General features: G+C 40.5%; 1 protein-coding gene across 1 annotated transcript; it reads right to left on the bottom strand.

The window, feature by feature from the left end:
- Window positions 1-8,245: 8,245 nt before the first annotated feature.
- On the bottom strand, window positions 8,246-12,826 carry LOC138964021 (uncharacterized). The gene is made up of 2 exons (XM_070335898.1): window positions 12,628-12,826; window positions 8,246-10,969 (listed from the first exon to the last, which is right to left on the bottom strand). Exon 2 carries the CDS (start codon window positions 10,966-10,968, stop codon window positions 9,736-9,738), a length of 1,233 nt encoding a protein of 410 aa, XP_070191999.1. The 5' UTR covers window position 10,969; window positions 12,628-12,826; the 3' UTR covers window positions 8,246-9,735.
- Between the last annotated feature and the right edge of the window lie 2,749 nt (window positions 12,827-15,575).

The raw sequence follows: 15,575 nt of genomic DNA, 5'->3' as shown, positions 1-15,575 counted from the left end.
GACAAATCGGCTCTTTCTCTCTCACACACACATCCCAAGTCACACACACACACACACACACACACACACACACACACGCACACACCTACAGATACATAATATGCACAAGCAGCGTGGAAAGTTTCAGGCCTTGTACTATATTGGCGGTCACACCCGAGTGCACCTGTGTGTTACCGCAGCGTCTACATAAATACGATATCCGTGTACTTCTGTCCGCATAATAACAAATTACCTGTATCTATAAATAACTGAAAAGTCTTGTCATGAATACACCGACAAAACAAAGTTCAAAAAAAGAAAGGGAATGTTTTCCTTGAACATAACATGTTACAAATGTGTCTCTTTAGAGCTAGGCAAGTATAACTCTATAACTACTGAGCATAATTATGTAACTGTAGCCAGTACGGTTACCATAGCAACCAATAAAAACCTGACTGTCTCCTGTCAGAATCAAAACAATTATCACAAAATCGAAAAAATGTTGGAGTCGTAAATCGTTCTTTCTACCTTTTTTTCTCAAAGAAATAATAGCGATTATGTCTCACAGCATAGGCATAGAAAGACAAAAATTAGCTTTTGGGGTCGAAATAACAGGCACAAAGATTTGAATTTTAAAAATCCTTGACACGTTGGGTTTCGATTTAGCTTTATGTTCCCTTCGGGTGACGTTCCTAATTTTGTTCAGTAAAATTGGTTTAATTCAAATATGTGTAATGTTAAACTTGTGGGGTCCTGATTTGGCCTATATGGTCCGCCGCGTGGACCCCCAAAACAACAACTAACTAACTAACTAACTTGCACCTTGCATAGTGCCAATATGGTTCTACCATGTACATAGTATGTTTTATATTACCAGATGGTACACACATTAGACACCACAAAATGTTGTTCTTTTCCTTCGAAAGGTATATAGGAATCAAAAGACTGGGTCTTCAATAAGTACCACCAGGTCACTGGATTCGTACCACCGTTACTATTACAATAACCCGCAGGTACGATAGGCATGACCTGTTTTATTCAAATATAAACAATACAACAAAACCGTTTTAGTCCAAAATTTGCAGCACACAGCATGGCAACACTTACGCAAAATCAGGCTATTTACTTTCAAATCACTGTTTTGACAGTCAAGTGTCTATTCACTGGAATCATCACAATGGTGGCAAATGTAAGTGAAACCCTCACTTGATGTGCACTTTTTGTGTGCCCATTGGTAACACAAAACACACGCAATCCATTTTTCTCTGCTTTTGCTTGCTGAAAACCGTTCACAACAAACACACACATTTAATTTTATATGTAGTCATGCATATCGTACCACGAATTATCTGAATCGTACCACCGGTACCATACAGATGACCAAGAGTGGTAGTGGTAAGATGTATACGTAACTGTATAGTCATATATTAAACGAAGCCATGCACATGATGAGGCTGAGACAGCTAGGTTGCTCTAAACTTGGCTGGATCGCAGGTCCACACACACACACACACACACACACACACACACACACACACACACACACACACACACACACACGCACGCACATACACCACTATGTGTACTAGACGGATGTCAAAAGTTCACTGAACTGCGAAATGATTTTATAAAGGATCTATCAAATATAGATATAAAGTATTCCAACAATAAACCTAGTGAAGTATTTTGCGAAGACAGAATACAAATTCGTCTAGGAAAGTTTATTTCAGACACACACACAAGATGGCGACCAGACATGAAAACCATGTCAACTAGGAGCTAAAAATGGGACGTACACGATACTCAGGTCGAAATAAAACCGGGAAAGAACAAAAATATCATGCTGTGAGTAGAGGTAGAAAAATCGGAATTTTCTCAAATTGGAACGAAGCCTCGAAATCCGTCACTTCGTATCCTAAAGCTACCCACAAGAGCTACCTCACGCTTGAGGAAGCACACAACGCTATGGCACAAGCTGGGATTCCTAATCCTAGTTTGTTGGAAAATGTTGAGACCGGAGGAGAAGAGGAAAACAACAACAACAAAAACAGTGAGGAAATCCTAGTAAAAGAATTTGTGGGTTCTGTGCAAAGCAACGAAGAAGTTGAGAAAGAAACGGCGAGTTCGTTCGGTAACCAAGGACTCGAAGTCGAAAAAGAACACCCAATGACATCAGAAAAAGACAGATCATTAACTTGCACGGACTGCAAAACGAAGGTAGCGTGGAGAGATACTAAGCTACCGGTTTACCAAATATGTTTATTTGTCCGGAAGCAACGCAAGTTTACTTGTGAAACATGTGCACAAGATGATCTCGACGAGAAAATTTTCGAGGACGTTCACGCGCTGATGCCGGAGACGACCTCCGGAGTTCATGACAACGAAGGCGAACTCCCAGACGATCGGGAAAGACAGACACTGAGAAACTCAGTGGAGCTGCTGATTGCAGAGACCTCTGACACCAAGGGGATGGTGCAATTGTTGGAGAGCGCGATCACTAACCTGGCAGAACGCCTAGAAAAGAGCGAAATGAAAACCAGGGAAGACATGCACGAGCTACATCGAACCATGACAACCACACGTGAGAAAGAGCGAGAAACGGAGCAAAAGAAGAACGTAATGCAGGCAAGTTTTTCAGAAATTTTGAAAACACCTACGTCTGATAAAAATTCCAAACACATCCACCAGCAAGGTAAAACAATCTTCTGTTGAAGTTGTTTCCAGAAGAAAAAGAGAAAAAACGTCAACAACAAAAATCACGCGAGATTCTGACGTCAAACAAGCCTCGACGCCGAATGAATCTTCTGACGTCAAGGAACTTGAAATGACGTCACGAAGTCGAAAAAAAAGAAGAAAATAGCAGAAAGGAATTCAAGCTTCCAAAACTCACTCTCTTCACCATTCTCGGTTACTGAAACTGAAACATCATCGTCAGAAGAGGAAGAAAAGGAAGAAGACGAAGGGGACTCTGAATTACCATCCGTGATCATCATTCACGACAGTATCCTGAAAGACATCGACTAAGAACGACTGGGAAAGCAACACGGCATGCGTGTGAACGGGAAAAAAAGCGGGAAATATCGAAGAAGCGGAGATAGAAATGAAAAACACAAGACAAAAGCCTGAAGCATTCGTTTTCCACACGGGTCTAAACGACATCAGGATAAACTCGGGACAAAAAGCCGCTGCAAAGATGCAAAAACTGATCAAAAATACCAAAGACACTTTCCCCTCCAGCAAAATAGTCATCAGCAAAGTGGCGCCAACAAGCAAAGAAGAACTAAATTCAAAACGTGACGTTCTGAACGCAATCGCCGAATATCAGGAAGACAAAAGTGTCTCGTTTGTGTCCTACGAAGACTTCTACGCATTTTCACGAGATGGAGTACACGTACCCAGCCTTGAAAGGAACCGGACACCTCGCGAAGACCTTAGGAAACCATCTCGAAGGCCTTCTATGGAAGACTCAAGGGAAAAAAGGCAAACGAAATGAGAGCTTCAACAATGCATGGAGACATGATCAAAGAAGTCACCCCCAAATGAATGAGCGCTACAACAACACATGGAGACATGACCAAAGAAGTCACCCCCAAATGAATGAGCGCTACAACAACACATGGAGACATGATCAAAGAAGTCACCCCCAAATGAATGAGCGCTACAACAACACATGGAGACATGACCAAAGAAGTCACCCCCAAATGAATGAGCGCTATAACAACACATGGAGACATGACCAAAGAAGTCACCCCTCAATGAATGAGCGCTACAGCAACACACGGAGACAGGACCAAGGAAGTCACCCCCCAATGAGGAGTCAAGGATGGAAGAGAAACTATCCACCGACAAGGAGAGGATGGTTTAACCACCCAAGTTCTTTCACATCATACTCTCCTTACTTCGACCAAACATGAGATATCAAGTACGGACCAACACGACAAGAAACAGAACCAAACAGCTTCATTGTCGAAACTGAAATTAACAAATTCATTGTTTATATTTCATTCTAGTTATTTTAGTTATGTTTGAAAAATATTGTTCATCTATTAAAATTTTGTCGTGGAACCTTAAAGGGGTAAAAGAAAAAATACAGGGAGAGATTGTACACAAGCTGAACGAACAAGATATCCAACAATACATGAATAAATACGACATAGTTTTTATAGAAGAAACTCATCTTGATAAAGAAAATAAGGACAATATTTACATCACTGGGTTTGGTAGGGGACAACATTTCATAAGACCAAAAATAAAATAAAAGCCACAAGTGCATCAGGAGGAATCAGTCTATTTATTAAAGAACATTTACAACAAAAAATTACCATATATTACCAAGAAGTAATTGTGACATTGTGTGGTTACAAATCAAAAACAAGAATACTAGAGGAGCAGATTTGTTCATAGGCTGTGCATATATACCACCTGAGACGTCTTCATTTGGAAGAGAATTCACATCAAAAGTGTGGGACAAACTTGAAGAAGACTTAGAAGAATTATCGTCGAAAGGCTCCGTCACACTATGTGGTGATTTTAACTCAAGAACTGGTGATCTCCAAGACTATATTCCTTCTGACAATGATGTATTCAAGTACCCTTATGAAAACTTTACTAACTTAAATAGGCACTCGTCAGACAAAGTCGTTCAAAAGTATGGTAGAAGGTTAATCGACTTATGTTTACATAATCAATCAATCAATCAATCAATGACGCTTATATCGCGCATATTCCGTGGGTACAGTTCTAGGCGCTCTGCAGTGATGCCGTGTGAGATGAAATTTTATACGGCCAGTAGATTGCAGCCATTTCGGCGCATATTTACCTTTCACGGCCTATTATTCCAAGTCACACGGGTATAGGTAGACAATTATTAACTGTGTCTAAGCAATGTTGCCAGGAAAGACCCTTTTGTCAATCGTGGGATCTTTAACGTGCACACCCAATGTAGTGTACACGGGGGGAGGATTCGGACACCGAAGAGAGTCTGCACACAAAGTTGACTCTGAAATAAATTTCCGCCGAACCTGGGATCGAACTCACGCTGACAGCGGCCAACTGAATACAAATCCAGCGCGCTACCAACTGAGCTATATCCCCGCCCAACATAACATGAATATACTGAATGGGAGAGCTCTTGGTGATATAAATGGTCGCTATACGTGTTATACACCACACGGATGTAGTGTAGTTGACTACTTCATATGTTCACAAGAAATACTCAAAGAGGTAATTTACATGAAAGTACATAACTTACAAATATACTCAGATCACTTTCCATTGGAAATGAAAATTCAAATACCATTTATTGATACAACTATTAACAACAACAAATCAACAGAACGAAACAAATATAACAGTTTTTCCAAAAATGATGAAGAAATCATAACCGAAAAATATCAATGGGATTGTAAATCTGAAGATATTTTCAAAAGATATCTTGACACGCAAGATATGAAAAACAAATTAAAACTCATACAATTAGCTGATATTGATAGAATAAAACATAATAATGGAAATATTACTGCAGAAAGATCATCAAAAAAAGTAAACACAATCGAAAAAAGAAAAACAAAAGGTGGTTTGACAAAGAATGCTATTTACAGAGAAGAGAATTAAAATCGTTATTAAATGCATTAAATAGACGCCCTTATGATAAAAACTTATGTCAAAAATATTACGCTATACGAAAAAGATATAACTCAAACATAAAGAAAAAGAAAAATATTTTAAAGAATAAACTAGTAACAAAATTGAATAATGATTTCAACAACGACCCCAATGAACTATGGAAAACATTGAAAGAGTTAAGATCTATGGGAGACGGTAACAATAACACAACATATACAGTAAATCCAATGAAATGGATGAATCATTTAGAAAAATTAATAAGCATGGAAACTAAAGTCACAGAAGAAAGAAAGAAAACAATTGCAGAAGAACTAAGTAAAATGGAAAATAATGATAATATACCTATGTTAGACGATCCAATAACAGAAAAAGAAATAAGACAAGAATGCAAATTACTAAAACCAAAGAAATCGCCAGGTAAAGATAAAATTACTAATGAAATCATAAAGGCTAGTCTAAATCACACTATCAAAATATTAAAAGATATTTTTAATATGATTTTGAAAACTGGAAACTATCCTAAAGAATGGAAAACTGGAATAAGTGTAGCAATATATAAAAAGGGAGACCCAATAGATCCAGGAAACTATAGAGGTATAACCTTAAGTAGCAATTTAAGTAAATTATTTTGCAAAATAATAAATTCAAGAATGGCACAATACCTTGAAAAAAACAACATTTTGATAAAAGAACAAGCAGGATTTCGTAAAGGATACAGAACTAGCGATCAAATATTAATTTTAAAGAAAATAGTAGATGATATTATAAAGGTAAAAAATGGAAGACTTTATGCTTGTTTTGTTGATTTCCAAAACGCGTTTGATAATGTTTGACATGAAGCCCTGTTATTTAAGTTACGTAAGGTTGGAATCAGAGGAAAATGTTATAAAATAATAGAAAACATGTACAACAATACAACTGTGTGCACACAAATGATAAATGGATATTCCCATGACATAACAGTTAAAAAGGGAGTACATCAAGGAAATACCCTCAGTCCAACTTTGCTTAATATATTTATAAATGACATAGTTAAAGATATGCCAGATTTTGATTCACCTTCTATCAAAATTAGCTCAAACGATAAAATATCATGTTTATTATATGCCGATGACATGGTTATGTTATCAAAGACAAAGGTGGGCATACAACAAAAATTGGATTATTTAGACATGTATTGTCATAAATGGGGATTAGAAATTAATAAAGATAAAACTCAGATGGTGGTTTTTTGCAAAATAACCCCCAAAATAAGGACAATATTCAAATGCGGTGAAAATATAATCAAAACAACCGACCAATACAAATATTTAGGCATGATATTTAATCAAAATGGTAAACTAACTTTGGCGCAAGAACATTTAAGTAAACAAGGAAATAAAGCAGCATATTCTCTTCGAAAAACATTTAGAAATGAAAATGTGCAAATTGATGCAATATTTCATTTATTTGATTCATTGGTTAACCCCATTTTAACATATGGAGCAGAAATTTGGTTCCCTTACATGTTCACGAGCAAAAACGATACCAATGACATTGAAAACTTTTTTAAAAGATGTATTTCGAATGAATGTCTTCACGAATCTGTCCATGTTAAATTTTGTAGATTTATTCTTGGTGTGCACAAAAAAGCCATGTGGATTCCAGTTTTAGCAGAAATAGGAAGATTTCCTTTAGGACTAAACATGTTATCACAAAGCATATCGTATTGGGCACATATTTTGAAAACGGAGAATAAATCACTTATTCATCAAATATATGAAGAAATGTTAAACCAAGCGCCAAAAAATCCGTGGCTAACTTTCATCAAAGAGCTTTTGTACAAAATAGGTTTTAAACATGTATGGCTTAATCAATATACATTTGACATCGGTAAACTACAAAACGCCATACAAGAAAAGTTAAGGATTAACTACATAAAGTTTTGGGAGAAAATTAAATGTGAAGGTCGTCCAAGGCTGAAATTTTATTCCTCTGTAAGCAAGACATACGAAGTTCAGCCATACCTTATAAGCATTACGAATATCAAGCATAGACATTTACTGAGTAAATTAAGGACAAGTACACACTCTTTAAAAATTGAAACTGGAAGACATAATAACATACCAAGAGAAAATCGTTTATGTAATAAATGTAACATTATTGAAGATGAAATTCACTTCCTAGACGGATGTCAAAAGTTCACTGAACTGCGAAATGATTTTATAAAGGATCTATCAAATATAGATATAAAGTATTCCAACAATAAACCTAGTGAAGTATTTTGCAAAGACAGAATACAAATTCGTCTAGGAAAGTTTATTTCAGATTGTTTTAATCGCTCTTTGTGTCAATAACCAATTTGGTTCCGACAATAAAATATATTCTATTCTATTCTATTCTATTCTATTCTATTCTATTCTATATATATTCACACACACACACACACACACGAAAAGAAATTTAAACTAAAAAGGAACACGTCTGACCATTTACAGTAACTTCTGGTTATTGCACAAATTATTTTTATGCTGTGCATAAAATCATTTTTGCATGTTCAGATGTGCGAGGATAGACAAGAATTTAAGATAAAAAGTTTTCCGAAACCGGACAATCAGCCAGCGCCAGCCAGCGCCACAGTCACCACCACAACCACATGAAACGTTCATTGCCAGTTTACGCTGAAAATGTTTATTGGTCGACACCACAGGTCGTTCATTTTCAGCGCAGATAATGCATACAAAATCAGTGGAATATTTTCATAAATTCCACAAAAACTATGATTGACATAATCATATACATTGGGTTGTACATTTGCATAAATTCACCAAGAACAAAAATTGTCTTACACATCATAGATGGCATTGTCCACTATGTATTAGCTTACTGTTTTTTGTTCTTGTTTCCAGCTTCACCAACAAGCTGTCAAATTTTACTAGACTGGTCACCGGGTTACTTCCCTTTATCTACCGCTTTCTGCATCCGCTCATTAGACCATCATCAAAAAACTTATATTGGCAACTCTAAAAAACAATAAACATTGTGTTTTAGCCCAATTAAAGCACATCGATTAAATACATAATGTCTGTCATTCACCACCAATCCGGCGGTACGCGCCCACACAACTACGTTATGGTGGAGTAAGGGGATGGCGGTGGGGTTGAAAATTTTCGCACAGTTGTTTGGGACGTCTGGCACTGGCTACCGCAGATGCAGAAATGGCAGAGAGACTGATCTTGGGCCGGCTGGCCAATGGGAAGACGGCATTCCGCTCATTAGTTATGCATATGACCTGTGCTCTGGCACCGTCTATACACCACAATCTCGCTTCTCTTCACACCCAAAAATATCATTTATGCTGTGCATAAAATCATTTTTGCATGTTCAGATGTGCGAGGATAGACAAGAATTTAAGATAAAAAGTTTTCCGAAACCGGACAATCAGCCAGCGCCAGCCAGCGCCACAGTCACCACCACAACCACATGAAACGTTCATTGCCAGTTTACGCTGAAAATGTTTATTGGTCGACACCACAGGTCGTTCATTTTCAGCGCAGATAATGCATACAAAATCAGTGGAATATTTTCATAAATTCCACAAAAACTATGATTGACATAATCATATACATTGGGTTGTACATTTGCATAAATTCACCAAGAACAAAAATTGTCTTACACATCATAGATGGCATTGTCCACTATGTATTAGCTTACTGTTTTTTGTTCTTGTTTCCAGCTTCACCAACAAGCTGTCAAATTTTACTAGACTGGTCACCGGGTTACTTCCCTTTATCTACCGCTTTCTGCATCCGCTCATTAGACCATCATCAAAAAACTTATATTGGCAACTCTAAAAAACAATAAACATTGTGTTTTAGCCCAATTAAAGCACATCGATTAAATACATAATGTCTGTCATTCACCACCAATCCGGCGGTACGCGCCACCACCTGATGACTCACATCAGGTACCGCCACCAAGCAAAATCGACCTTTCTCGGAAAGTTGCACTGCACACTTTCTTATAATCCCAGGCTGCACTGCACACCTGTGATCCCATGTTAATGTTCTGCTGCACTGCACGCAGACATGTGCCTGACCTCCCCCTTTCTGTTGCACTGCACACAGAGAGAAGCCCTACGTTTTACCTGATCTACCAGTTGTGCACCCTGATGTAAGACAAGAAAGCGTTAGAAGACCATCTGCCCGCCTGACGGATTTGAGCGTCCGATGCCCCGTTCCGAGCCATGTGGGAGGCACCCCCAATCCTAAAGCTATGCGATTTGAAGTTCTGTTTGGGCAGGCCACAAAATTGGAAAACCAACTGTAGTTGCTCGTTGAATTCCCTGGCCGTTATGGGTGCCCCCGACATAGCTCGGAACAACGGCCCCGTTGCGTTCCCACGAATGCTCATGTAGGCCCGCATAGCCTCTACCGCGCCTGGGACGCCTGCCTTGGCTTTCTCTACGGTATGGGTAACTGGTTTTGCGCTAGATTTGAAATTGCGGAACGTTATGGTCAATGCCTGTCCGTCCAGTCGGACATCTCCCCTATGCAATACGTTTTCTGGTTCCCGGGATACCGCCATTTCCCCCACCCGCAATAATGAGTGAAAGGCCAAGGTGCACATAGCCCGGAAACGTATCTTCTCGTAGTTCTCCCCAATGGCCACCTCGCTCTTCTCCATAATTGAGTTAAGGATAGGGACAGTAATGGGCAACCTTGTATCCTTCCCTTTGTCACCCACCCTTTTGCACCCCTGCAGTAGTCTTTTGACAGTATAATCAATAGTGGGATCCCCTAACCCATTCAATTTATGGACGCAACTGATTGCTGAAACTGCGGACATCACCGTTGAAGCCGCCTTCCCTTCCTCATGCAACGAACCAATGTACAGACACACCGCTGCAGTGCTCATTGGCAAGGAAGTAGAAAACCCTCTCTGTTTCAAAAAACTAGTCACGCTCACCCAGGTCCTTCTATATGCTTGTTGTGTCCCTTTGGCGTACGAGGCTGTCAACAGCTCTCCTAGTCGCCTATCCCCCCCAATTGTTCTGGCAGAGGTGAAATCCCAACCGGAAGTGGCTCTGCATGTGGACACAATTGCCGGAACCTCGTCATCGGAGTGTCCAGAGTGCCCAGCCATGCCTGAGTTGGATTTTCCACCCGTAGAGGTGGTCGATCCTGCGGGCGATGCCTCAGGCGCCGGCGTCTTGGCGGCCCGAATCTCCGCAATCTCCTTCCTCAGGGCCTTCTGCTCAGCAAGGAGCTGGGTTAGCGACTCCTTCACGCCCATTTCGTCCTCTCCTTCAGCCTCCTCGTCTCGAAACCTCTTCGGGGGCTGCTTTGAGGGACGCCCCGGTCGCTTGGTTGGACGCTTCGACATCCTGAAACATTTCAAAGGCCACTAAGCATCAGGGGCCTATTTTTTTTTTTTTTTTTTTTTTTTTTTTTTTTTTTTTTTTTTTTTATATATATGCAGCACGGGCTGTACCAATAAAACATTCCCCATGAAGTCACAACCGGTTCTACCAAACCAGAACCAACAATGACGTCACTCCAGAAGCTGGAAAGGATATTCCCTCCTATTCCACTCCCGGCATCAAAGCTCTGCGTCTGGCGTCTTCGGTAGAACCCAACCACTTCAGTCTGGGAATAAACCTTGGTACCCCGTTCGTGCTGCATCTACACTCCTATTGTGGTTCTGCCCTCAGCACGAGAGTACACCTAAGAAAACACTGTCAATCTGATCATGCAGCACGGGCTGTACCAATACACATTCCCCATGAAGTCACAACCGGTTCTACCAAACCAGAACCAACAATGACGTCACTCCAAAAGCTGGAAAGGATACCCCATCCTATTCCACTCCCGGCATCAAAGCTCTGCGTCTGGCGTCTTCGGTAGAACCCAACCACTTCAGTCTGGGAATAAACCTTGGTACCCCGTCCGTGCTGCATCTACCCCTATTGTGGTTCTGCCATCAGCACGAGAGGATACCGGCTATCACTATTAGCCCCCACTTCCCTCTCACCCGCTGAACAACCACAACACCTTCTTACCTCATTGGTCTATATGCCGACTGTCCAACAGAACTTTTCTCAGTGCTCTGTACAGTAGCATGTGCCCCGACCCTGACAGATGAATCCCATCTGCTAAAAAATGTTTCTGATACTGAGCAAACTTCTCTGCTGGAGGGAAAGCCACGTAGTGGGGGAACAAACCCACTATCCTGTGTGCCGTTTTCAGCTGTTGATGAAGAAGCCTATTCACCTCCCTGGCTATGTCATTGAAACCCCCCCAGCCACTGTATCTCTGTGTCATCCCTGACACCACCACTACTGAGTTTGCCAATGTTTGCACCCTCACACACAGATGCCACAGCTCACGAAACACTTTATTCGGTGTCGTTCCGGGAACAATATTATTGTCCCCCACCATTAGCACTATCACTCCCCATTTTTTCCGGGTGAAAATGGCCCTGTTCTGTTCTAGCATTGATTCAACGTCGCTTATTTTTCGGCCCCCTCTCCCATCGAATATCTGCTCAAAACCATCAAAACCTAAATCTGGCCGCACCCCCTCATCTGTGTTCACAAATCGCTGAAACCTCCACGTGAAAGAGTGCCCGACCACCGCACAACTTGTAAACATTTTCGCTCCCGCCGTCTTTCTTCACAAAGAAACTAGTCACGTGACCGAGCGATTCGCGTTGCCACTGCTCGGACCAATTTTAATGCCAGGAGAAGATGATACTGTCTTCTTTTCTCCCTGAACACTTTTACTGACGGCTGTCAGCTAATTGTACCATCACCGTCTACCTAGCTATCACCCTCGTTCCTTCGAGTGTCACTCCCGGCAAACGTGAAACCACATGTTTCTGCCTACGGTGCCACGCTGTCTCCCAGTTTCCCAAACTCCAAACTTTCCTTGCAGACAACTAATTGGCCCCACTCGAGCCTATTACCGCTGTTTCGATCTCAATCGCCCCTCTCGACAATCAAGCAACAAAACAAAACAAAAAAAAAGGTAAAAGTACGTGTACCTTCTCTTTCCAAAATCCTTGAAACGTTGAAAATTTTCGCACAGTTGTTTGGGACGTCTGGCACTGGCTACCGCAGATGCAGAAATGGCAGAGAGACTGATCTTGGGCCGGCTGGCCAATGGGAAGACGGCATTCCGCTCATTAGTTATGCATATGACCTGTGCTCTGGCACCGTCTATACACCACAATCTCGCTTCTCTTCACACCCAAAAATATCATTTTGTCATGTCAACTTTATTTTGTATGAAAGCAGAAACAGGCTAGTAAAATAAAGCCCGTAACAGATTTAAAGAAGTAATAACATGCACCGACTTGTTGAACTAAATTAAAACCCCACAGTTTCTGTTACAACACGCAACTCAAAGCACATTTCACGCTGTACCGTTTTAAATGTTCAGGTTTAACGTCCAAAGGAGTCCATTAAACAACTGAACTCGTTTTTCTCTTACTCTACGAAGACGCTTCCCATTTCGATCTTTGAAAATACGATTTCAATAGTTAGGAAAAAGAAAATAATAAACTTCAGTCGTATTTCATGATTTAAGTTTCTATTAATATACACGCGGACGGACACAGAAGTTTACGCACACGCGAACGTGAAGATACACACACACACTAGCTGTGCTTAACCCCCCACATTCCTTCACTCCCTCTCAACCCCAAAGTCCTGATTGTACTTTTGCCACGGCACTATTCACAAGTTCAGTGTTATCGGAGGTAAACTGTTGACATCCATAAAAAAAATAAAAAAAATAAACACCCTTATCTTCCTTGGCTAACAGTACACTCATATGTGTTTTCCTCCCACGAAAAGTAGATGTTATCAGTACCACACTTGTCGTTAACAGGTTAATCCTGCCCTGAATTTCGCCATTCCCTTGGTAAGTAAATCTGCACTCTTTCTGTTCTGCACTGTCCCCTGTCAGTTCACCTGAACCATACATGTGTCCTGCTGCACTGTATCGAGCGAGTCTGTCCCACAGCCTACCTGACCTGACCAAGCCGAACCTCTATCTTTCCTATTTCCCCTTACCCAACCCAGCCCGCACCCCAAAGCCCTAGAGCATCCGCTTCAAGCCCGAGTACACCCACGGGCTGTGTCGACTCCGCAGGGAGGGACCCAGGCCACATTCTGCTCCTGCGCGTGTACAGCCTTGTTTGGGTATGTAGGCGTTGGGCGCTGGGATGCATTGTTCTGTCGACAGAGTTCAAAGAATAATTAATCTACTTATATATATGACTAAGTGCCAACAGGTGCGCACGAAAAGCGGACAAAGGGGCTAAAAAATAAAAGTTGACAAACAAGACTGATATTGTGATTTTTGCTAAGACAACAGATGTTGGAACCCAATTATGAAAAGAAAAGACAAATGCACTCAAATTATTTCACAAATAACGGGAATTTTGTTCGTTATATTATTCAACATGGCACTGAGACGTAGCATTCAGGTTATCTCGCACGTTTCTGAAGCTAGGGCTTTGAAACTTGGCACACTACCAAAGTATGGTGACCCCCAGATATGGTACAGATCACATTAAACCACATTGAATTTCAAGGTCACAGCTAGGTTAAATTTCCTTTCCAAACTGGACAATTGTCGTTGTACGTCTTACATGTTTTAAAGCTAGATCAGTTAGACTTTACATACTTTACATACTTTCAGAATGTTGATGAAATCTTAACAAAAGTGACCACCTGGTTAATCTTTCTAAAATGTCAAGGTCACAGTGGGGTCACATCTGGTTCAAAATTTGGAATAGTGTCAATTTATTCAGCGCGTTTATAGCACAAACTTTGAAAATACAGACATTTTTAGTGTATGATGACCTCTACACGCGATTACAGTTTAGGTTGAAAAGGTCAAGGTCACAGCAGGGTTGCGTTGAGGTCAAACATAAAGATTTGTCATTGAGAATTTCTCGCATGTTTTTGAAGCTAGGGCTTTGAAACTTGGCACACTTCCAAGGTTTAATGACCCCCTTGTGTGGCGCAGGTCGCATTAAACCTCATCAAATTCAAAGGTCACAGTAAGGTGTAAAGTTGCTTTCCAAATTGGAAAATGTTCGTTGTCTTACATGTTTTAAAGCTAGAAACATTACACTTTAGCCAACTTTACATACTTTTAGAATGTTGATGACATTTAAAAAGAAAGTGACCTGGTTAATCTTTGTCAATTTCAAGGTCATAGCGGGGTCAGGTTTGGTTCAAAATTTGGAATATTTTCATTTCGTCAATGCGTTTATAGCGCGGGCTTTGAAAACACACACATTTCTAGAGTATGATGTCCTCTACACTGTCTAGTCTTTATAAAGTCTTGTTGAAAACGCCAAGCATCAAGGTCACAGCGGGGTCTTGTTGAGGTCAAAAATATAAATGTGTCATTGAGGTTATCTCGCATGTTTTTGAAGCTAGGGCGTTGAAACTTGGCACACTACCAAAGTTTGATGACCCCCAGGTATAATGCAAGTCACATCAAACCTCCTCAAATTTCAAGGCCACAGCAAGATTAAAGTTTCTTTCCAACCTGGACAATTGTCATAGTCTTGCATGTTTTAAAGCTGGATCCATTACATTTTACACACTTTCAGGATTTGATAAAATCTTTTACAAAAAAAGTGACCTCCTGGTTAATGTTTGTCAAATTTCACGGTCACAGCAGTGTCCCATCTGAAAAATTAAAAACATTGTTAAATTCTTCCCACGCGTTTTATAGTGTATGATGTTCTCCACGCATGGTGAAAGTCTGGTTGATAAAGTCAAACGTCAAGGTCACAGCGGGATTGCGTTGAGGTCCATAATATAAATGTGTCATTTTCACTAATGCCTTCTAGTAATACCTCTGAAACGTCACAGGCTCCAAAGGTTTGATGCTGTTTGGTTTATGATAAAAGTGATGCCAATTTTCATGATACGTGAAGCTTTCAGAGGGGTCAATTTGGAGTCACAC

This window comes from Littorina saxatilis, linkage group LG4 (genome assembly GCF_037325665.1).
Source record: "Littorina saxatilis isolate snail1 linkage group LG4, US_GU_Lsax_2.0, whole genome shotgun sequence".
NCBI classification, from domain to species: Eukaryota; Metazoa; Mollusca; class Gastropoda; order Littorinimorpha; family Littorinidae; genus Littorina; species Littorina saxatilis.
The sequence above is the reverse complement of the archived record's forward strand: the minus strand, read 5'-3'. Positions and strand labels throughout refer to the sequence as shown.

Coding starts and splice junctions, on each gene's coding strand:
- LOC138964021 (XM_070335898.1), bottom strand. CDS start 10,968: ATGTCGAAGCGTCCAACCAAGCGACCGGGGCGTCCCTCAAAGCAGCCC.